Source organism: Rhinolophus sinicus, chromosome 14 (genome assembly GCF_057876585.1).
Source record: "Rhinolophus sinicus isolate RSI-liver-muscle chromosome 14, RSI-T2T, whole genome shotgun sequence".
NCBI lineage: Eukaryota > Metazoa > Chordata > Mammalia > Chiroptera > Rhinolophidae > Rhinolophus > Rhinolophus sinicus.
In genome coordinates this window covers 5376646-5398409 of record NC_142514.1, presented here as the reverse complement: position 1 = coordinate 5398409, position 21764 = coordinate 5376646, and the positions used below count along the sequence as shown (strand labels likewise).

Below are 21764 nucleotides of genomic sequence, written 5' to 3'. Positions count from 1 at the left end.
GGTTTAGCTCACCACAGGGTGCATTATCGTATCACCACCATCATCACAGCTGTGTAAGTCAAGAGAGAGATGCTCTGAGATGTGGAAATCAGGCAGGTGTGCCTTTCAGCAAGTCCCAGGCCTCATGGGGGCTCCCACTGCCATTTGCCGGGGACAGACCTGAAGGTGAAGGGCAGCTTTTTGGAGCTGGCCTGAGGGTGGTCTGATGCTCTGCTTAGTCCCCTGACCCCCCTCTCCCCAATAGCACGCCTGACTCAGCAGATTCTTAGCAAGAGAGGCCGATGACAGCCATTCCCACATGTAAAGCGATCTTTGTTTATTTAGAAAGTTCCAGGAAGAGGGTCTGGGGTTTCACAAGCCAAGAGTGAGCAGGAAGACCCCATCCCACAGATTTGACCATTCTGGGGCAAAAACAGCCCAGACCAGGGGACTGCCATTCAACACCGTATGTTCTAGAAAATCTAAAGCTTTTTCTAAGCAAAGTATATGTGGGGGAGGATTAGTCTAGGGTCCCAGAAAAGCATGGGGACCCTGTGTGACTTTGAGCTTCACGTGGAGCAGGAACGATGAGACCTGCCTCACTTAGCTCATAGCTACAAAGGGTCAAATGACATGACATGAAGACACAAGGAAAGGACTCACTGATTCCTACCACGGTGGGCCGCACGGAGGAGGGTAGCGTTTTAGATCTAAGTGGATGAATCCGAAATAATAGGCAGAGAAGCGATGGAAAGACTTCCCCTGCAGAAAGAGCTGGAGCACAGGCACAGAGTGTGTCTGCAGCTGGAGAGGGCTCTGTGGCTGCTTACAGAAGGCTGGAGCCTTGCCGAGGCAGGTGGGCTCAGAAAGACACGCAAGGCTCTGGTTGGGCACGAGGAGGTTAGAGTTGGGTTTTTAGGCACGGGCGAGCCATGGAAGGTGTTGAAAGGGATAGGCTCAGACCTGCAGGGTAGAGGGTGGGCGGTGAGGGTAGACTGGAGCCAAGGACATGGGCAGAGATCCTGGACCAGGCAGGGGGCACAGAGAGGAAAGGCCTGGACCCCACAAGCCCTGCAGGAGTCACCTCAATTCCAGGACGACAGCAGGCAGCGGTACTGAGGGAGGCCTGGGGCAAGTTGTAGACCAGGTGGGGGTGCCATGGACGAGGTGAGAAGGCTGCAGTCCCAGTGGGGAGGTAGCCAAGGGGCCCTGCAGAGGGTCATGGTTTTTACACCCAAGTGTCCCTGACTGCTCAGAGCAAGATGACCGGAAACAGCTGCCCATAAACTCCAGACTCTCCTCAGAGGCTGGTGATAGACCCAGGACCACTGTTGCATTTGGGACTTGTGGTCAGTGTGTCCCATATGTCCCCAAACATAGAGACCATGCAGAGAGGGTGCTGAGGGCCAGGCCTGGTTCCAGTGCAGTAGATACAGCAGTGACAGACCATCTCCCTCCACTCATGGTTTGCAGCCAGTGCTCACAGTATGGGATGGATGGATAGATGATGGGTAAATGGATAGGTGGATGGATGGATGATGTGTGGATGGATGGATGGATGGACGGACGGACGGACAGACGGACAGATGGATGGGTGAATGGATGGATGGCGTGTGGATGGACGGATAGATGGATGGATGATGTGTGGATGGATGGATGGATGGATGGATGGATGGATGGACGGACGGACGGACGGACGGGTGGATGGATGGATGATGTGTGGATGGATGGATGGATAGATGGATGGATGGATGGATAGATGGATGGATGGATGGATGAAATGAGGCCTGACCCAAAAGCACTATATGCTCTAACTCTTCTCTGGGATGCAGTGTACAGTTAGACCAGGTTCTCTCCCCTTCGGCACTATTGACATTTTGGCTGGCGAATCCTTTGTTGTGGGGTGCTGTCCTGTGCACTGTCCTTTGTTGTGGGGGGCTGACCTGTGCACTGTCTTTTGTTGTGGGGGCTGTCCTGTGCATTGTAGGATGTTTATTGCATCCCTGGACAGCAGCACCCACCCGAGCTGATAACCAAAAACATCTCCAGACGTTGCCAAATGTCTTGGGTGGGGGGGTGGATATCATCTCCAGTTGAGAACCACTGAGTTATACTTTTCAATAAATGATTGTTGCAGCCCCCTCCCCAAGTTCTCATGCAGAGTGGCCCAATCCCCAGGTGACCTCTCACCCTCTGGAGAGCTACAACGAGAAACCATGGGCTTTGCTGCTGCTGCCATTTATTGTTTTATCACATATTTACATTCCAACAGGAGACCTGTCCCAGGCCCACCAAGGGCCTTTGGTGTGTCTCTGGTTCCAGACCCCCGGGCACAGGCCGAGGACCAAAGCTGGGGCTCCTGGTGTCAGACGTTCAGCAGGAGGGGCCGGTGCTCTTCGTCCGCAGCGTCGCCGGGAGGGATTTCGTAAACAACGCACAGTGAGGAGTACAAGCAGCCCAGGAAGGACACCAGGCTGGAGAAGTACATCACCCCATTGGCACTGCCCACGGCCGAGGTCAGGGGCCCCAGCACCAGCGAGACCAGGATCTGCGCCAGGAAGTACTGGCAGCTCAGCAAGGAGATGTCCACGCCCATGCCACGCCTGGTGCCGTCTGCACTGGACCCTGCAAACTGACCCAGGGGGAGAAACAACTCAGCGGCGACGGGCAGGTGACCAGGCCCGTGTTTCCTGCAGGCCCAGCGGCCCAAGCGACCCACGCTCAGCGGGCTCACATTTTCCAGACCCGACATGCACAGGGAGTTCAGCCAAGAGTTTAATAATATTTGTGTTCAGAGAGATGACGACAATGAAAAGAATCCATGACTAATAGTGGCGGGAGGGCTGCGTCCTCACAGGCCCGGGTGGCACAAGGCGCCTCCCCCACTTGGAGCGTTCTGATCTTTTCCCCTCCATGCTCACTGAAAAGAACGCAAGCTGCCCGGCCAGCTGGTGGCCCGTGTTCTGGCCTCTCCCCTTTCTTAACTGCTGTCAGCTACAATGCCCATCACGCACTCTGAAATACCCTTTCACGGTCCACAGCGGCTGGGCCTTTGGCCCAGGTTTCTGAGGCCCTCGTGCCTCCAGCCTGGACACATCACTCTGCCTCCCTCCCCACCCACAGCACCGCTCTGGGGATGGTGGTGAAACGTGGCCCCTGAGCAGAGCTGCAGAGGCGACAGTGGGAGGAGGCGGTGTGTGTCCCCTCAGTCTGCTCCCCCGCACAGGCCACCCTCACCCAGTGGCCACCAAAGCAGCAGGTTGATGCCACCCCCACAAACCTCTGTGTGTGTACTGCCCGGGGGCCAGCGTGGGCTGGCCCTGCATCTGGGCACAGATGTGGTCACCTCTGGCATGCTGCCAAACCCCCTTCCTGGAGAAGGCTGTGTCCTTGTGGACACCTGCACGGTGTGTGTCCTGGGGACCTGTGACTCCTGGTGACTGCACACATCCAAACCCTAACCCTAACCCGAACCTGAACTTTAACCCTAATCCCTAACCCTAACCTGAACCCAAATTCTAACCCGCAGGGGCACCGCCGTGGCAGGGAAGCCACAGGTTAGCCCTGAGCCTGCAACCTGAGGAAGACTGAGATGAACTGAGTGTCCAGAAGGTTCTATGGGCAATAGAGGCCCAGGCCTTCCAGTCAGCTCTGACCGAATCCAGTTAGAGTGGCCTGTGGCCCAGGGTGTCCCTGCCTGTGGGGCAGGCCAGCCCTTCGCCAAGAATGGCACATCCGCTTACCCCAGTGAAGAGGTCTCTGGGCCGCAAGGAACTGATAGGGGGGGTGGTAACTGCAGAGGCCTGGGCAGCACCATCAAGCAGGGATGTTGCCACCCAAGCCCCCTGGTCCCTTGGGTGCTTCTGGCAGGTGCAGTGGCCGTTCTGGCAGGGCTGGCTGGAGGCCCGGGGTGCATGCACGGCTTCCTCTCAAGCCTTGGGAGAAAGTACAGTCCTCTCGGCCACTGCCTGTCTGTGTGGCAGTGTCCTGTGGCTGCCACCCAGTGGCACGGTCTGGCTCCAAGCTGATCTGATCTTTCATAGAAAGTATGGCCAGTCCACTGAATTCATCAGAAACCCCAAACTCCTTTAATCAGCATGCCTCCCGGGCAGGGCCTAGGGCGGGGGGTGACAGAGGCCCAAAACTAAAGGGGGTGTGAGGCTCAGTTATTGAGGTGACCTTTTGATGCACTATTTAAAACCTCAGCATTACTGCAAAAATGTCAGATGAGAATATGATTCTCCCGTGGCCAGAATGAAGCCCTGCCTCACGCTGCGTCTGGAGGAACCTGAAAAGGTGCTGCTGAGTGAGAGCAGCCAGGCAGGCACGTCCACAGAGGTAAAGCCCTGGAGAGAGAACGTAGAGCCGTGTTGCGGGGGTTCGGGGTGTCGGGGGACTGAGGGTGATGGCTCCTGGGTGCAGGGTTTCTTTCCGGGGTGATGAAAATGCTCTAAAATGGATGATGGGGATGGTTGCCCAGCTCTGTGAACACACCAGCTACTGAACTGTGCAATTGAAATGGGTGAACTGTGTGGTGAATTACTTCTCGATAAAGCTGTAAAGGGAAAAGTCGTGCTGAACAAAATACCAAAATTTTACATACAGGCAGGATCGGTGTTCCTGATTTTTCCTTTTGCCTCAGACTCCACTGTGACTTGGCCCCGGCACTGTTATGTACCGGTCGTTATTTAAAGTTCTGATATTTGGGGCATTAGTTTTCATTTTTACATATTACTGCATTAACATATTTCTGATCTTGATGCCTGGGGGTTTTTGTGCCCAAGGTGAATGCCTCACCTCGCCCGAGGGCCCACGCTAACAGGGGACCCCGAACCCTGACAGAAGGGGATTCAGGGGCCAGGTCTCCCCTTCCATCCTCCCCACCCAATTCCCCAGCGAATGGGGCAGTGCAGTCAGCTACCTGCTCAGGGCTGTGACCTGCTGTCACCATCCTGACTATCTTACCATTGGAACAGGGCCCCGCATTTGCCCTTTTAGCACCAGCCCTCAGATGGCATGGTGGGTCGGGGGCCATTTCCTGGGGGCAGGTTCTCCGTGAAGCTGGGTGGGGGAGGCAAGGCCGAGAGCAGCCTTTCCAGGACCCGAGGCCAGAAGGGACGCACCTACCTTCTTGCTCTGGTAGTAGTCGCACAGCAGCGAGTAGGGCAGGGTGCAGAGGGTGGAAAACAGGATCCCGTAGGTGACGCAGAGGGACAGAACCACACAGAGGTTCCGGGACAGGGTGGCGAGCCCGGTCCCCAGTCCAAAGGCCAGATATGCGATGAAGTACAGGGTGCGGACACTGAGATATTCTTCCAGCTTCTCCAAAATAGCTGCAGGCCGGACAGGGGGTTGAGGACACCACACCCCCTGGGCCTTCCAGGGACTCCGTCCCTGGGCCCCCTCCCCCGGGCTGACCCTAAGGCTGGAACCAGTGTGTCAGGCAGCTTGCCCTGGACCAGGCAACCTGCGTGGGGGCCCCAGGGGCCAAGGGACCCCTGATGGCTCCTGTGGGGCCAGACAGACAGCAGGACATGGGGTGGCCCTGTTCATACTGGCCCGGCCACCCCCCAGGTGCTGCTGCAGGTGTAGGGGTTTTGGGGTAGAGCTACCTGAGGCCCAGGAATGTGGGGTTTCCACTAGAGCCCCCTGTGTTCCTGTGCAGATCACAGAATTCTGTCTCTCTCCTAAAACAGGACGCCAACAGCCCATTGCCCACACGCGTCCAGAGGGCCGGAGAGCGCTTGGCACCTCAACTACGCACAGCACTGCTTCCCAGCGCCCGGTAACTCGGGGCCGCTTCCCCACATCCTGGGGAAGTGGGGCTGTGGGGAACCAGACAGGCCAGGTGCCGCCCATGGGCTGGTAAGCGAGAACTAAGGACTCTTTCCTAGCACGGCCTCTCGACTCCCACCAAAGTCACATCCTGTACCTGGAGCTGGAACTCGCTAAGATGGGGACAGATAAAATAAAACAGGGGCCCACAAATAACAGTTCTCGGGACCAGCCTTGCCGCAGCCTGTGTGTGTGCCCCTGGAGCTCAGAATGGTTTTTATTTATTCAAAGGTTTTATGGAATTCAAATTCCCATGAACGTAAATGAAGTTTTACTGGAACTCAGCCACACACATTCATTTCCCTCTCACGAGGCACAGGCAGTGTCGCCTCGTCCAGCAGAGACCGTCTGGCCCGCGAGGCCCGGTGTCTGCTCTCTGGCCTTTTACAGAAACTGTGGGCGGACCCCTGAGGTAAGATTTGTGGGTTGCACACCTCCAGCTGGGTTCCCCACTGGGATGGCACCCTCATGAGTGCACACGGCTTCCTGTTTGTCCTGGGTCACCCAGGCACAGCCTCGGGGCCCTCTCGGACTCTGGCCCCGGCCCACCCTGTACATCCACAATCCGACCCCACCTGCCCCTCCTTGCTCCCTTCCCCGCACCCCCTCCCTCTGGACCAGCTGCCATGTGAATCAAAGTGGGAAGGACACAGGGGACATACCCGCCTGAGGGTGGTCCCTGGGCCTCCACTTTGCCCTCACTTACGGGCCTGACCCTCTCTGCCCAGCGGCTTACTCAGGTCTGGACACACCCAGCCCCGCCACCCAGTACAGGCCAGTGCACCCCACTGGTCCCCGAAAGGTTGTTAAATGACTGAAAAAAGACAGTGCTAGGATTGTGTGCCTGCAATTTTAAGACACACACCTGCCTTCATCCCACGTACTCCATCCACCCAGCCAAAGGCCATCACGACTCCCATGACGGCGCCTGACCCATGTCCTCCCCAGTGGCGGGTACCTGAGTAGAAGGCAGCGCTGAAGGCGTAGATACACATCCCCCAGCAGCCCATGGTGACTCCACTGTTGTACTTCTGATACTCCTCCGACGTGTGCGGGGCTTTGGGGTCTCCCTGAAACACCACCTCGCCCATGAAGTCCGTGTAGAAGAGCAGCATACCCTCAAACGACAGCCAGCCTGGGAAGCGGGAAGGGGCCGTGACCGCGGGCGCGGGTGCAGGCGCTGCAGCGCAGCCCCTCCTGTCGCTGCGCCAACAGCCGGTTTTGCCTGATTCTCAAAGTAAGACGTGTTTTTTGCAGATTTAAAACTTAAAGAAGGAATCACCTGTCGTCTCACCACCCAGGAATCACCTGGCTGTTCAAATTCGGTAGGTTTCCTACTAGTCTTTTTAAAAGCAGAGACATATTCGTATAAACATAGGCTGTATTGCATGAAGGTTTGATGTCCTGTTTTTTTTCTCTAAACATTTATTGCGCGAGGAACGCTGATTCCCCCCTCCTCCTTCTAAGACAAGAAACTGCCAGTGAGGCTCTGGCCACGGGTCGGGGCGGGTGGCATTTAGTCAGGAGACATCGCTGAGGAAGCGCAAATGTGGATACAGATCCCACTGGCTTTATCACCAAGTAAACTGCCGCGCTCACTTCCTCTGCATTCCCTGCCAATTTCTTCCTTGGTAGAAGGGGGGTGGGATTTATTGGCCCTCCTGACCCCCAATACTTATCATGCACAACTTCCTATTCCACTAAATATTCTGAAACAGCCCCGTTTTCGTGGCAGCAGAACATTTCTGCGCGCTCGCATCATATTGTGTTTAGCCCTGCTCCCACAGTGTATACCCATCCCCATTCCAGTTGCTGCCTATGATAAATCATGCTGTGATAAATACCTCGCACGTATGGGCTCGTTAAAATCTCTGATTATGTCCTTGCAAAGAATACAGAACAGGATCGCAGGGATAAAGGGTAGGGACATTTTTAAGATGTTTGCCTGTTGGCATATTGCTCCCTAGAAAATCATCTGGATTTACATATGTCCCATGAGGTTTGAGAGCCCTGGAGTCTCTTGAATTCTTAATTATCCTCAGATGTTCAACAACCCAGCGGTGAAGGGATACCAAGTAGAATGAAACACATGTCGGGGCTTTTCCATGATAATTTGAACGCCACGCCTCATGGACTTGAGACGAGTGCTGGACACATGTAGGCACGTGTGTGTCTGTCTCGGCTCAAAGTGAGGCCCCAGCTGGTATCAGACACAAGTCCCACCAGTGGGAAAGTGACGTCTGTCACTTACCTATGAGTTGTCCTTGGTAATGAGGGTTTGAGCTGTGTAGACACCAGGGTGTCTGGGCTCTCATCTGAGCACCTGCTTTAGTCTGGGGCTGACCCACACCACGACCTGCCTTTGGTGGCATCTGGGAGCTCACAGAGCGTGAGGGGCCACCTGGGGAGCGAGGTTCTGGGGCATCCTGGGAGGTCGTTCAGGCGAGAGCCCTGGGTCAGGCAGCCCCTCCCCACCACACAGTGTGGCCTGAGCAGGGACAGGGACGCACGGGGAGGCTTGTCCAAGAGCTCACCCAGGAAGTGGTTGACACACAGGTTTCGTAGGGCCTTGGGCATGTGGCAGATGGTAGAGCAGAGGTGCCTCATGGACAGAGCCTGTCCCGATGGCTCGCCGGAGCCCGTCAGCTCACTCTCGTACTTCACACCGTTCAGCAGGATATTCGCCACCTGGAAAGGAAGCCCCGAAGCCCCTTGTCAGAACACTGAACTCGGCCGCCCTGTGGAAACTCACACAGACACAGAGCTTGCAAAGGTGTGTCTTCCTAGGCGGTGTTAACCCAGCAGCGAACGCCACCCAAACGAGAAATGACTTTAGGTCATCTCCCCAGAGACTCAGCGCTGCTGAGAATAGAAGCTCTTTCACTTGTGCCCACATTTTGGCCCCAGGATGCGAGATCTGTGCCACGAGGAGTAAGTCAACACCTTGCCAAATGGGAAATACGTTTGAAAGAAAAGAAACATGGGTCAGTTCAAATCCAGACTTGATGAAGTCCTTTCTCTTCCATAAGAGACAAATGTGAAGGGCTGAGTTCAAGGGGACGGGAAACCTGTTCGCACTGCCCTCCGGACAGGTGGAACCCCTATCTACAGGGAAGATGTCGGCCAAGTGAGCGTGTGCAGAAAAGCAGACACCCAGATACCCCTCCACCCATCAACAGAACTGGACCGACGGGGGCTAGCTTGCTTTCCGGGGCTCAGGAGCGACATGCTGTAACGACTCGGCTCACTGACTCCATTGAGAAGGCCTCGGTCCACAGCCACTGCCGGTGGTGGGGGAGGGGGCAGACACCAGCCGGATAAAAGGTGGACGTCTCAGGAGTTAAGGAGAAGCTGCTCTGGTTCCATTGGGGGTGGGGGGTGGGGAAGGGTGGGAGCTTGTGCTGTTGTCGGCACCTGGGTCTTCCGGTGGGAAGAGCAAAAGGAAGGAAAGAGCCCACAGTGCTAGTTCAAGGGCAGCCACACCACAGAGCTCGTCACCCACAGAGCTCGTCACCCTTGGCCGCTGGAGGAAGACTGCCAGTGTCACACCTGCAGCCCCACTCCCCACCTTTAGCCAGGAGTGTTTATATTTAGCTCAGCTTAGGATGTTCCTTTTCCTCAAAGGACAGAAATCACACTACATCGAGAATGGAAATTTTAAAGAGGGTTAAAACGAGATTGTCAACCACATATAGAAGTTTAGTTTAGATTTTCAAGCGAAGGCCTGTAACTAGAAGGCAGTCGGAATGTTTTGAAAGAAGACAGGACGAGCCAGCGTTGACCAGAGGCCTGAGTGACGGCTCTGGTGTCATCAGGGAGGAGGAGGGTAACAGTGGCCTTGACTCCTCAGTTGGAGAAATCTTTGACTAACCGGGATTTCCTGACCCTGCCGTGATTTTCACTTCTTCTGACCCTTTCCAGACCTGAGCTCGTGAGATGCCCACAGGCAGCGTCCACACCGCCCCACATGCACCTTTGCCGCGTCCTTCCTGGAGATAAGAGGACAAGCACCCTTAAGTGACGACAGCGGCCCTAGGACTGACCAGCCACGGCGCACCAGAGGAGAGCAACCAAGACAGTCACACTGAAGAATTCCACACCAGAGAGAAAATGAACAGCCACCTCAAAATGTCTCCAGTTCACTTCCCACAAAATCGGGGTCTTCCCACCCAGGCACGGAGAGGAGACACCTGTCCGAGGACCCGCCGTCCCAGGGCCTCTGGGTCAGGACAGGGGGGCGGGACCAGGTTTTGCTTCATGGAAACACACAGCTCAGGCATGTCTGTGGCACTTGGGTCCGTGGGCTGTGCTTCCAGGTCACCGGGTCCTTGCAGCTGTCTCCCTGGGGGGCCTGTGCAGACTGAACACGGTTTTATAGGATTCCTGCTCAAGAAGCTCCAAGTTCTCATTGACATTCTCTGTCCCGCCCCTGAGGAGAGGCAGGCCACAGAACTATGACTTTCAAGGGAGACTAGCCTTTCTTCTATTGAAAGCAGCCTCTTCAGGATCGCAGACTGAGAGCTGCTAAAATCCCACATGTCAGTCTGTGGACTTTCAGACAATCCCATGGATACTGCCTATGACACAAGCCTTCCAGAAGGTTCTTGGCCTTCATGGGACATGCTACTGTAGAATCCAGAGTTTTGACAGCCTCTGGGACGGTTGTCTAAGTTTAGACACTAGGAGGGAAAGGGAGGCAGGGGTCCCAGGAACACCGGCCAGGGTTTACGTTTTGTTTTGTTTTTCAGGAAGACTTAGATTGTTGGCACCCAAGTCCCATGGCCAAAATGGGCTGTGGACATTGGGGGTGCAGAGAAAGCTAGAAACAACTGAAACACACACAATGCTTGTAACAGGCTCAGGAATGGTCCAGCTTGAATTCCCTTGGGGCAAACGTGACGGTGTTTGAAAGAACCTTCCCTTTCATTGTGCCCCAGGTATGGAAGCACCTATCGCTCCCTGATAGGCCCCTATGCTCGCTCCTCCACACGCACACGCCAGGCCCAGAATCTGTTTGCGGATGTGACTGTCTCTGCGGCTTGTCTGTCTACATCCAAGGACCTCTGCTATCCCCGGATGGCGGGGAATGTCTTTCCAGACTGACAGTCCCTCTTCGTCATCTAATTGATGAGGGGGACACTGCACGGTGCCCTCTGACCCTTCCCCCACCATGCGCTTTTACCTGTTGACTGAAGGTCACGTTCCTTCTCCTGCTGGTTTCAGGACCACCTCCTCCCACCGCATCCAGGAGGGCCAAGGTCTGGGGCCTTTTCAGGATCCCGGTGGATCGTGGCTTGGAGGTGTCCAGGGAGCCCACCCTCAGGACGTCGCCATCACAGCCGGCCGTCAGGGCCACCTCTGGCCTCTCCCCGAGGCCGCAGTCCTGGCGGTAGAAGCCATCAGGGGCCCGGGGGAAGCTGACGCTGACGGCCGGCCTCGGGACGCTACCCGGGATGGCCAGGTAGTTGTCGTGGCCACCAGTGAAGCAGTCAATGAGGACACTATCAATGTGAGAGGTGGCGAAGGACGAGGCGAAGACGCTGAGCCCTGTGGGGGAGCTGTCCCTGCTGGTAAAGCTGCCGTACTTGGGGGTGAGGGGGCTGAGCGGCGAGATGGGGCTGGAGAAGCTGGCATACAGGCCGGTGTCCACGTGACAGGCCAGGGTGTCGCTGGAGCCCTCCTGGCCCAGGACGGGCGGGGAAGGTGGCAGCGGGAGGCTGGGGCTCTTCATGGCCGGCCGCTTCTCACCCAGGGGCCGCAGGGGTCTCTCGGGGATGCTGAACAAGGTCAGGATAGTGGTGACACTCAGGGTAACCGCGGTAAAGATGTAAATGACCCGCAGCTGCCCGCCCAGGGCTCTGCCGAAGCTGGTTCTGTCCCAGTGGATGCCCCCGACCACATAACCAAAGCCACCTCCAAGACCTGGGGAGAGAAGCAGGGTTTGGAAGGAAGTGCTGAAGGAAGGTGGTTCCAGTTCTCACTCAAGGTGCTAAGTCCACTCCAAGGACCCGGGTCTATTATCCGTCCCAGTGAAACCTCCCCCAAATGACGGTGAGAATGGGATTTCCAGGGACCCTGCGGGGACCCCCAGCCCTGCCCTTGAGGGCTGCCTGCCAGCCCGGCTCCAGGGCAGGTAGCGTGGCGACCACTTGCCTATGTTTTGTTCCACTTTATACGTAGCCTTTTAGGAATACCGGCAGTGAGCGTCTACACCAGGCCACATGTCTACACTGGGTCCCGTCTCCCCTTCGAGTGCCCATCCCCAGCTTCAGTGCCACATAAACATGGAAGATGGCATCTCCGACACCAGTGTGCATGCAGGAGTGCCCATGGCCACCCAGCCTTGCTCGCCTGATGACATCGTCCTCAAGCGCGAGTACCATGAGGAGAGTCACCCCTACTGGTGACCCAGAAGGCCCACCCCTGTGGCCCGGTCTCCAGGCCATCAAGCCATCGGGCAGCAATAGGGCTGCAGGGGTCCGGTCCTTTCCTCTGTACCTGCTCGCTGCCTTGCACAGCCACAGGGAACTACTGGCCAATGCCCAACTGGTTCATGCAGACAAGACAGAAATGTGGGCAATGCCACACTGCTCTCGACCAGCAGCAATGGACACACTTCCCTCCACGTGCTGCTTCCTCCAGCCTGGCTCTGTGCCTCCAGGGGCAAGAGCAGGGAAAGGCCGGAGCGTTCTACCGGCCCAGCACCCCGGCCCCCTCCGCGGCCACATCCGGGGTCTGGCGAGTGACTTTGGGTTCAGCTGTACTTTGAGCCAGTCTGTGATTTTGGCTGTGCTCCACTGTGGGGAAAACTGGCCACGTTCGGGCTTTGCCTCTTAAACAGTAACGTCACTGGAAAAGCCTGGGCTTCAGACTCATTCAGTTCAACCTGCCAAAGCTCAACCCACCGTGTCCCTATGGTGGGGTGTGACCCTGAATCCAATCAGTAATGGTTTCACTGGAGAGCTTCCTTCATTTGGCTCAGACTGTCCTCACGGGCCTTCTGATGTCATGTCTCCCCCTTTTATTGTTCTTAACTAACCACACTCATTGCCCTCGTCAGCTTCACCCCACCCCTTTTGAAGACACAAGGTCAGATTTGAGGTCAATCTTATTAATAAGTTATCAATAGATTCTCACAGTTAAGAAACCATTCATCAACCCAGCAACAACAGCAAACACCCAATTCAAAAATGGGCAAAGGACTTGAATAGCCATGTCTCCAAAGCAGACATACAAGTGACCAATAAGCTCATGAAAAGACGCTCAACATCACTAATCACTAAGGAAATACAAATCAAAGCCCCAATGAGACAGCACCGCACACCCATTAGGATAGTTACTATCAAAGAAACAGGAAACAACCAGTGTTGGTAAAGATGTGAAGAAATCGGAACACTTGTACGCTGTTGGGGAGGATGTAAAATGGTGCAGCCCCTGTGGAAAACAATGTGAAACATAGGACTACCATGTGATCCAGCAATTCCCGTTCTGGGTGTGTACACAGAAAAATTGAAACCAGTGTCTGGAAGAGATATTTGCACACCCACGTTCATAGCAGCATTATTTACAAATAGCTAAGATGTGGAAGCAACCCGAGTGTCCATCAACAGATGAATGAATAAACAAAATGTGGTATAGACACAGCCTTGAAAAGGAAGGACATTCTGACACACGCTACATCATGGCTGAACCTTGAGGACATTACGCTCAGTGAAATTAGCCAGTCACAAGAGGACAAAACCGTGTGAGTCCACTCATATGAGGTGCTTCATAGAAACGGAAAATGGATGGTGGTTGTCCAGGGCTCGGGGAGGGGGTTGGGGTGGAGAACAGAGAGTTATTATTTAATGGGTGTAGGGTTTCAGTTTTACAAGATGAAAAGAGTTCTGGAGATGGGTGGTGGTGATGGTTGTACAACTATGTGAATACATTTAATACCACTGAACTGTGCACTTGAAAAATGGGTAAGATGGTAAATTTTATGTCATATGGATTTTATCATCATAATAAAAAGAAATAACGCAGATTATACAGTAAAAAAACCGAAGTCCTTCTTCTTACCCTCCAAAGCTCAGCGCTGGCCTGACCGAGACCTATGCAGAAGTATGCTGGGACCATGTCCACACACGTGTGTAAGTAAGGATGAACAATGGCATTTTCTAGAATAAGTGACTGAGGTTTGAAGAGGCTGAACAGTTTGCCAACGTCCCACAATTAACGGGAGGAAAAGCACAAAACCCGTTCAGGCTTTCGGATCCCAGAGCCAGCCCGTGCCTCTAACCACCGGGCACCCTGGCCTTTGCATGCAGGTCCCGCGTGTGTCTTGTTGTCACTCCCCTGATTGTTAGAAATCCTTTTCCTTGCTATTTTACCTGAGATTGTTCACTTCCACTTTATTTTGTAACAAGGTAAGTGTTTTACATATGTTGGAATGCTAGATGTGCTGATTTTTATATAAGACTTTGATATGCAAACATCATACTGAATTTCCTTACTGTTTCAGGTTAACTCTGTTGAAGTTTCCCTATGTGCAGTCACAGAGACCTTTGGTGACAGCCGTCAGCCTGCACACCTCATGGTTATTTCTACTGTCTAATTGCAAAGTCTCTGGGCGGGTAGTGGTCAGCCTGCCTTGTTCCTCACTGATGGTAACGTCTCTCCTGCGTGGCGTTAAGACAACACAAGTATGTGCGCAGGCGCGCGTGTGTGTGTAGCCATGTGTGTGACACACGCATACACACACATCCAGAGTTGATTCTCATTATTTTCAGATCCCATATTTGCGGATTTACCTACTTCTGAAAATTGATTTGTAATTCCGATCAATACACCGACCCCAGTACCTTCAATACCCGGTCACTCGTGGATGTGTGCAGAGCAGCAAAAACTGTGAGTCGCTCAGCCTACATGGTGCCAGTTGGGATTTGAGAAGGTGACAGTCTGTGCTTTTGTGCCAATTCTCACACTGTAAATAACCATCTTTTTCGAAGTCTAGTTGGTGCCACCTGTTAGCGTTTTTGTGCTTTTTTTGTTGGTGGCATCGCCGTTTGAAACAGCCCCCAAGTGTAGTGCGGATGTACTGCTGTCTAGTCTCCTGAAGTGCGAGGCACCCGTGATGAGCGTCATGGAGAAAACGGTGTTAGATAAGCTTCGTTCGGGCGTGCGTTTCAGTGCTGCTGGCTTGGATTCAGTGTTCCTGAACCAGTGCTGTGTACTAAATAGGTGTCTTTAAACACAAACCAGGTTATGTATCGCTCAGTTGCTGATAACGTTGTGATGAGGAGCTCGTAGGAGCCTAACTATGAGTTCCTCCAGGGGGCAATAACCCGGCAGCGGCCCATTCGGGAGTCACAGCCGCTTTGTAACACAGCCGCGCAAGTAGCAAGACCAGCTACGCACAGCACTGTATACATGCAGTTATATGTACACGTATAGGTGTATATACACCGGGTGCAAAACAATGCATGCAATTGGACACTCTGGTCAGCGCCGCTCAGGCAGGAGTTCGCCATCATCAGAAGTGTCTGGACGCTGATGGGAACACTCTGAGCACCTCTTGTCATTGAGAAGTCAAACATGACTTGTATTCATCTTTTGTTATTGGTATATATGGAGTACCCTGTTTCCCTGGAAATAAGACCGAGCTGGACAATCAGCTCTAATGTGTCTTTTGGAGCAAAAATTAATATAAGACCCGGTATTGGATTATATTATATTGTATTGTATTATATTATACTGGGTCTTATATTAATTTTTGCTCCAAAAGATGCATTAGAGATGATTGTCCGGCTCGGTCTTATTTTCGAGGAAACACGATATTATAATTTTAATACAGTTTTCCTTTCTTAAAATGTGTATACATTTTTTGGCACCCTCTGTACTTATGTACACACATATATGCAAATTATCAATAGTATCGTTGATGTATATTGTTTGGGATATACATCTCAATCACTGCAGTGTTCCTCCATGCATTCGAATTTTACCAACTTGCTTTTTAAATCAGAGCACGAGGCAGGGACTTGTAAGCGCACACAGTGAGACTCACAGCCTGCAGCGCGCTGGCCACGCGGGCGGACACTCACCTGCCAGGAGTGCGTGCATGTTCAGGCCCCGGTCCTGGTCGGCAGGGCTGCACACGTCCATCATGTAGGCGTGACTGGGGTTGTCCGCCGAGTCCGCGCTGAAGTCCATGAGCACCACCCCGCACACGGTCAGCAGGATGCCCCACTTGTGGTTGTCGGCCGTGTCGGCCAGTGCCATGCCCAGGTCCCTGCCGTTGAGCAAGAGCGAGAGGCCCAGCAACGCCCCTGAGGACAGAGACCCAGACTCACCGGGGGACATGCAGACCAGCTCTGCCCCCCGCCGCCCACGACATAAGTCTAGACTCGTTAGGGCCCAAGGATTCCTTTTTAATTGAATTCCACACAGAGCCCATTGGAAAAGCCACCTGGTGACTCACCGTATTTTCTTTCGTGCTTGGATCAGGGTTTTGATTTCGTCAAGCAGAGCAGGAATGTCATGAACTTAACTCATTTAAAAAAACGATCAAAGCGATATAGTCTCACAGTTAACTCAGGTGAGGTTATGGGGTACCCCTGCCACGACACCACTGAAATTATCTGGGTATTTGCTGTGGTCAACACTCTTTTAGATTTTCCTAAGAGGAAGCAGTGGGGGCCTTTTTTCTTTTGTTCCACTTTATTTCAATTCCAAAACAACAGACCTATAGCCAGGACAAGAATGAAAGGGCGTCTCCTTCCAAACCTTGAGGTACATCGGTCACTCCAAGCACCCAAGAGTGGCTGCAGTAGGAATCCTGAAACAGAGCAGGCCAGTGGTCATTGCTGGGGTCCCCACGGCACATCGGGACGAGCACTGAGACAGCCTCGTCACATTCCTGAAACACCTTCACTCAAATGTCCCCAAAAGAAAAAGATGATGAAACTCAGAGTCAGCAATAAAACCCAAAGCTAGAAAACAAAAGACAAGCAGACTCTTGGAATCACTCAGCTTCTCCCTAAATTTTCTGCTGTGGCCCTTGTAAGGCACTAAGCAACCACGAGCTTGAGAATCCAAGAAATGCCAGGACCTCCCAGATCCAACCCACATCAAGCTTTATTGGATCCTCCAGTGACAGCTAGACGGCCCAAGATGGCGCTAATCCTCGGGGGCTGCTAAATTCCTGTTCTATAAACTGGTTTAGACAAAGTAACTTAAAACATGGGGAGCAGCCCGTCATACCTGTTGTCCTGCAGCCCCAAACTAATGAGTGGAACTTAACTTCTGCTCCTCCCTTGACCCTTAAGTTGTTTCAACGGAGGCTTCCAGAAGCTTCCAGAAGCTTCTGAAGGCCATCCACCATCGGGGCTGAGCTGGGGCTCACCGAGGATGGGGCTGATGAACCACACCAGGCTGTAGAGCTGGTCGGGCAAGCCCATCTGCAGAAGTACGGGGGTCACATATGCCGTCTCCATGGCGTAGCTGAACTCAATGCCAAAGAGAATGCAGCCATTGAACAGCAGCTCCCGGAAGGACCTCTGGGGGTGCAGGTCCCCAAAGTCCACTAGCTCGATGGGACATGGGGTGTTGGGTGGCGGGGGTGGGGAGGGGCGAATGCACTTCCTCCTCTTGGGGTGTCGTTTGAAGTTGTTGGCCCGGTGGCTGATGTGCCGGGTCACGGACCCCGCGTAGCCCGAGATCTGAGACCTCCAGAAGTCCTGAGGAGCCAAAGTGGGCAAGAGGGCCTCTCCCGGAGGGGTTCTGCTCGCCGGGGGGATCATCGTAGGGGGGGCCGGTGTGCGTTCCTGTGGGGAAGCCCATTGGGAGCATAACAGTGACTTCATTTTTCCAGGTGGCTCTCCCCCTGCCCTCCCCTGACTGGCACCCACTCGCCCTTTTCATATGGGGAAAAATTGAGTTCACACCGGGGACCTCTTAGAGTCACACCGTGCCCCCCAAAGTAGAGCCTACTGCTTGTGGATGGTGTTACCAGCCTCTCTTGAAACAGTGCACCTCATGTGTCCCTGGAGACCAAGCCAGGTGCTCTCTCCCTGCTCAGAGAGAGGACGCACAGTCCTTCAGGTCCCCGCACTCAAACTCAAAGGGACCTTTCCCCACACAGGTGGCGGCAAGAGGGTTAGGCAAAGAACCTCCCGAGGACTGAGAGCGGCAAGAGCCTTAGGGTATGTCAGGCTGTTTTAGAACCTGCAGCCCATTTCCAGGTCCCAGAGGAGCAGGGAGGAGGGGAGACAGGCATGGGGCAGGGCCCACCTCCAGGCACCCTAAGTGCCCATGCACGGTTAGAGAACAGCCCTTCCTTCACGGGATGCAGTCACAGCGGTCACCTTCCCTGGTACTAGGTTCACTCTTCACAGTAGGCTGGGGTCCTTGCCCAAAAGCCGCTGAATGATTTTCATTCAAGTTTTTTCAGTATCCACAGATGAGTGAATTTTCAGTCAAGTCAGGACAGATAATTTTTAAGTGTTTGAAAATGCTGAACGAATTCATAGAGACAAAAGAAAGACATACGTCTTGCCCTGGAGCTAAGTGAAAAAGTGGAGGAAAGGAGCTCTAAGCAGTGGGAGCCACCCATGTAAAGAAGGCGTGTGTGACATTTGGGCGGAATGGCGGTGGGATGAGAGAGAAAGCCATCAGAAGGGCCCAGCTGCTCCGGGAGGGTCTTGAAGATGTGCTACGAGGTGGATTTCATGCCGAGATGACAGGGATTGACATGACCAGAGACTCAGGCTGCTCTCGCTTCTGTAACTGGCTTATCTCATGACCTTAGAAAAATCCCATGCTCTCCTCTAACACAAGAACTCAATGTATCTGAGAACTCTGTCCACAAGCAACACTTCATGAAAAACAGAATTCATATACGAAGATTAAATCAAGACTGAAATATTTAAAAAGCTAAGCTCTTTGTTTATGTTCCTCTCAGTCTAGCTCAGGCCCTAGTATGTAGTAAACACTTCAGAAAAACCTGTCCATCAGCTGGTCTTGACCTCAAACACCCAGGTGACTGTCAGTGTTCTCTGGGGCTTCACTTGTTAAGATCACAGAAATAAGAGTGCCCCTTGGGACACTGCGTAACTGGCTCCTGACAAGTCAGAAGGAAGACTGTTAGCACAGGTGTGTGGAACAGCGTGACCTGAAGACCTGTCTGGTCACAGCCCCACAGCTGCCTCCCTGTCTGCCTCGCTACCTGCCCCCTTCAGGCACACAAAACCTCTCTTTCCTATCAGCGTTTTACCCCATAAAGTGAAACCAAGTGCATGCACATTAGACACCGTCCTTTTCATTTTGGAATGAAGCACCAGGGGCCCGCTTTGGAAGAATTGCAGATTTAAACAGCATTTGATGGAAGCGTACTTTTGAAATGGGGAACCTTTGTGACTTAAAATGAACTATGTAGATAGCCCAGGTCTCTGCCCACGATGTGATGGCTCCCTCATCACCGACCCACCACCCCCAGCTTTAAAACACAGCCTGCAGTCTGTGCGCGCAACAGTGAAACATCCCACCTCCACCTCAGCATCTAAACCAGAATTCAACCGGAACTAGAAAAAGTCCTCACTAAGGGTTCACCTTCACATTTGGGTGTCAGTATCACCATTTTTATTTTAAAAATACCTTTGTTAAAGCTGCCCATGAAAGGTTATTCTAAGAAGAATGTTTACAATTCATTTTGAAGGTTATAAAAATGAAAGTGAAATTTAAAATAATGAAATAGAATTTTAATACAAATATTCTCCAGACCATCTTACTTATACTATAAGATCATTGACTCAGTCCAAAAAAAATGCACGCTTATGCCTGGACCCCAAGGTTATACACCAGGCCCACTGTGCTTCTGGAATACAGAGGATGTTTCAAGTAACAGATCCCTCAAATGCACTATGGGAAGATTAAGTGGCAAATGATTAATTTAAAAAAATGTCCATGTAATTTGAATGTTTAAAATTATACTAGTATGAGCCAAAATAATTTCTTCATGTCTTTCTCCTCTCTTCTGTGTGAAACCAGGCTTCCCATCACGGGGTCACATGGGGCTACAACACCTCCCCACTTCCTTCTGCCAGCTCTCAAAGTTAATACTTCAAGGAAATCTCCCCAGACCAGTCAAGGTCTCTGTGGGCTTGAAGGGATGTATTTAATAAGTTGGTTACTGAATTGTGGCCCCTACCTGACGGCCAATTGATCCTGAAAGCCCTTGTCAGGTGCATGTGGGACAGAGGTTCCGTCAGCACCTGACTCAACTTCCCCGTAAAAGCCAGAAAACACATTGTGGGAACCCCAGAGATAATTTGAGAAGTTATTCATTGTCGAGGACAGTGAACTGAATTGCTGTAAGTCTCCTATTTCAATCTCAGCGTCTTACCCCTGGTAAGAAGGCAGGCATCCTGGATGCTCGCGAGAACCTTAATCCTGGGAGGCTGAAAGAGGTTATACCATGGCCCCTGGCCATCAAGAGGGTTCAGCCTGAGGCGGGAAGTGAACCGGAAGCTGATGACACCTGCCCAGGTGACTGGGGAACGGAAGCTGGTGACACCTGCCCAGGTGACTGGGGAATGGGGAACAGGGCCTCTGGCACCAAGAAGCACAGCAGACAGGGGCAAATTGCGGTATTTGGTTTTCTTTCCAGCAAGGATGAAATACATTGTCACCCAACTGCTACTCTCCTCAGGGCCAGAGGGGTCCAGAGTCTCCATTTACAGTTCAATTAATTAGACATTCAAGAAGAACAAAGGTCTCCGTGCCAACCTCCAGCCCCAATCTTGGCAGTCTGATTACTCTGGGGCCTAAGCCGCCTCGCTCCCAGCACAAAGCTGGAAGCTGTGCGGAGAGCCCAGGAGGAAATGGTGGTACCTGTGGTTCCAGCCAGGAGGCATCCCTTTCCGAGGTCGGGCTGCTGCCTGCCCTGTGCTCGGTCCCGGCCCAGCCGCCCTTGGCCCGCCGCTGCTACTGCTGCAGCATCACCCCGCGGGGCGGGGCCGTGACGTCACGGCTGCATCCTCGCCGCCCGCGGCCGGTACCCGCAGACCATCCTTAAAGCGGCACCGCCCGGTCCGCCCCCACCCCTGCCGGCCGCTTATCCGGCTCAGACCTTTAAGGGTCGGCAGGGTCTGCGCGAAAGCCCCAGAAACAGGCCCTCTATGGCTTCCGTGGGCCTGAGGCACGCTTGCCATGGAGAGCCCCTGTCTAAAAAAAAAAATTAAATTTTATTTTATGACTGTGTTGGTCTAAAGATGAAATATGAATGCTGTATGTTAGAACATTTCTTTGGCCTTCTGATTTGTTTTTCCTTCTGACTTTAAAAGAAATGAACTCATTTCGTTGACACTTAAAAGCATTGTGTGCTCTGGACACTGTGCCCATTGTACAGGGTGGACAAGTTGATCCTGCCTAGAGCTATTGTACTGCATTCACTTATTCACTTAACAGACAGATCAGGTGCCGGCACTATTCTAGGCACTGGGAATAGGGCAATGAGAAAAACAAAGTTTTTGCTCCTGTGGCATGACATTGTAGAGAAGAGAAGCATTACAAAGACAACATAATTAAGTGATATGTGAGAAGATAGTAACTCCTCAGAGAAGGAGCTCAGGTGTGTGAGGCTGGAGGAGGGGGTGCTGTTACCAGTTTAAATAGGGTTGTTGATGAGTCCTCATCTAGAAGTGACATCTGAAGAGAGACTTGGAGGAGATGAGGGGTCAGCCATACTGATATGTGGGGGAAGGTCAAGCTGGGGAGAGGAGAGAGTCAGTGCAAAGGCCCTGGGGTAGAAGTGAGGTGGGCTGAGCCAATGACAACACAAATGATTGGACACTTTGTACTGAAATCACGACCTCAAAAGTGCTGAGGGGAGGCGTGTGTCTATGAATGTTTATAATACGGGGATTTGACCTCGTTGGGAGAGTCAGGTATCCCTTGAGGACAAGTGAGAC

The 21764-nt window shown here is 53.0% G+C and overlaps 1 protein-coding gene across 5 annotated transcripts; it reads right to left on the bottom strand.

Moving 5' to 3' along the window:
* Positions 1-2201: 2201 nt before the first annotated feature.
* SLC45A1 (solute carrier family 45 member 1) lies at positions 2202-20836 on the bottom strand. Of its 5 annotated transcripts, none has more exons than XM_019746794.3 (9): positions 20686-20836; positions 17201-17621; positions 16541-16633; positions 15900-16124; positions 10997-11736; positions 8349-8502; positions 6773-6949; positions 5107-5312; positions 2202-2611 (listed from the first exon to the last, which is right to left on the bottom strand). In XM_019746794.3, the coding sequence occupies exons 2-9, from the start codon at positions 17595-17597 to the stop codon at positions 2345-2347; spliced, it is 2259 nt and encodes a 752-aa protein (XP_019602353.2). In that variant the 5' UTR covers positions 17598-17621; positions 20686-20836; the 3' UTR covers positions 2202-2344. The 5 variants fall into 5 exon arrangements, with proteins under 5 accessions (XP_019602353.2, XP_074190207.1, XP_074190208.1 ...); XM_074334106.2 differs by having other exon boundaries at positions 17201-17298; positions 20686-20813; XM_074334107.2 differs by lacking the exon at positions 20686-20836 and having other exon boundaries at positions 16582-16633; positions 17201-17266.
* Between the last annotated feature and the right edge of the window lie 928 nt (positions 20837-21764).

Excerpts from the sequence above, each read along its gene's own strand:
- SLC45A1 (XM_019746794.3), bottom strand. The coding sequence starts at position 17,597 with ATGATCCCCCCGGCGAGCAGAACCCCTCCGGGAGAGGCCCTCTTGCCC. Across the intron at positions 11,737-15,899 it reads CATGCACGCACTCCTGGCAG|GTCTTGGAGGTGGCTTTGGT; the intron begins GTGAGTGTCCGC and ends TTCTCTCCCCAG. Across the intron at positions 6,950-8,348 it reads GTGTGTCAACCACTTCCTGG|GCTGGCTGTCGTTTGAGGGT; the intron begins GTGAGCTCTTGG and ends CCCGCTTCCCAG.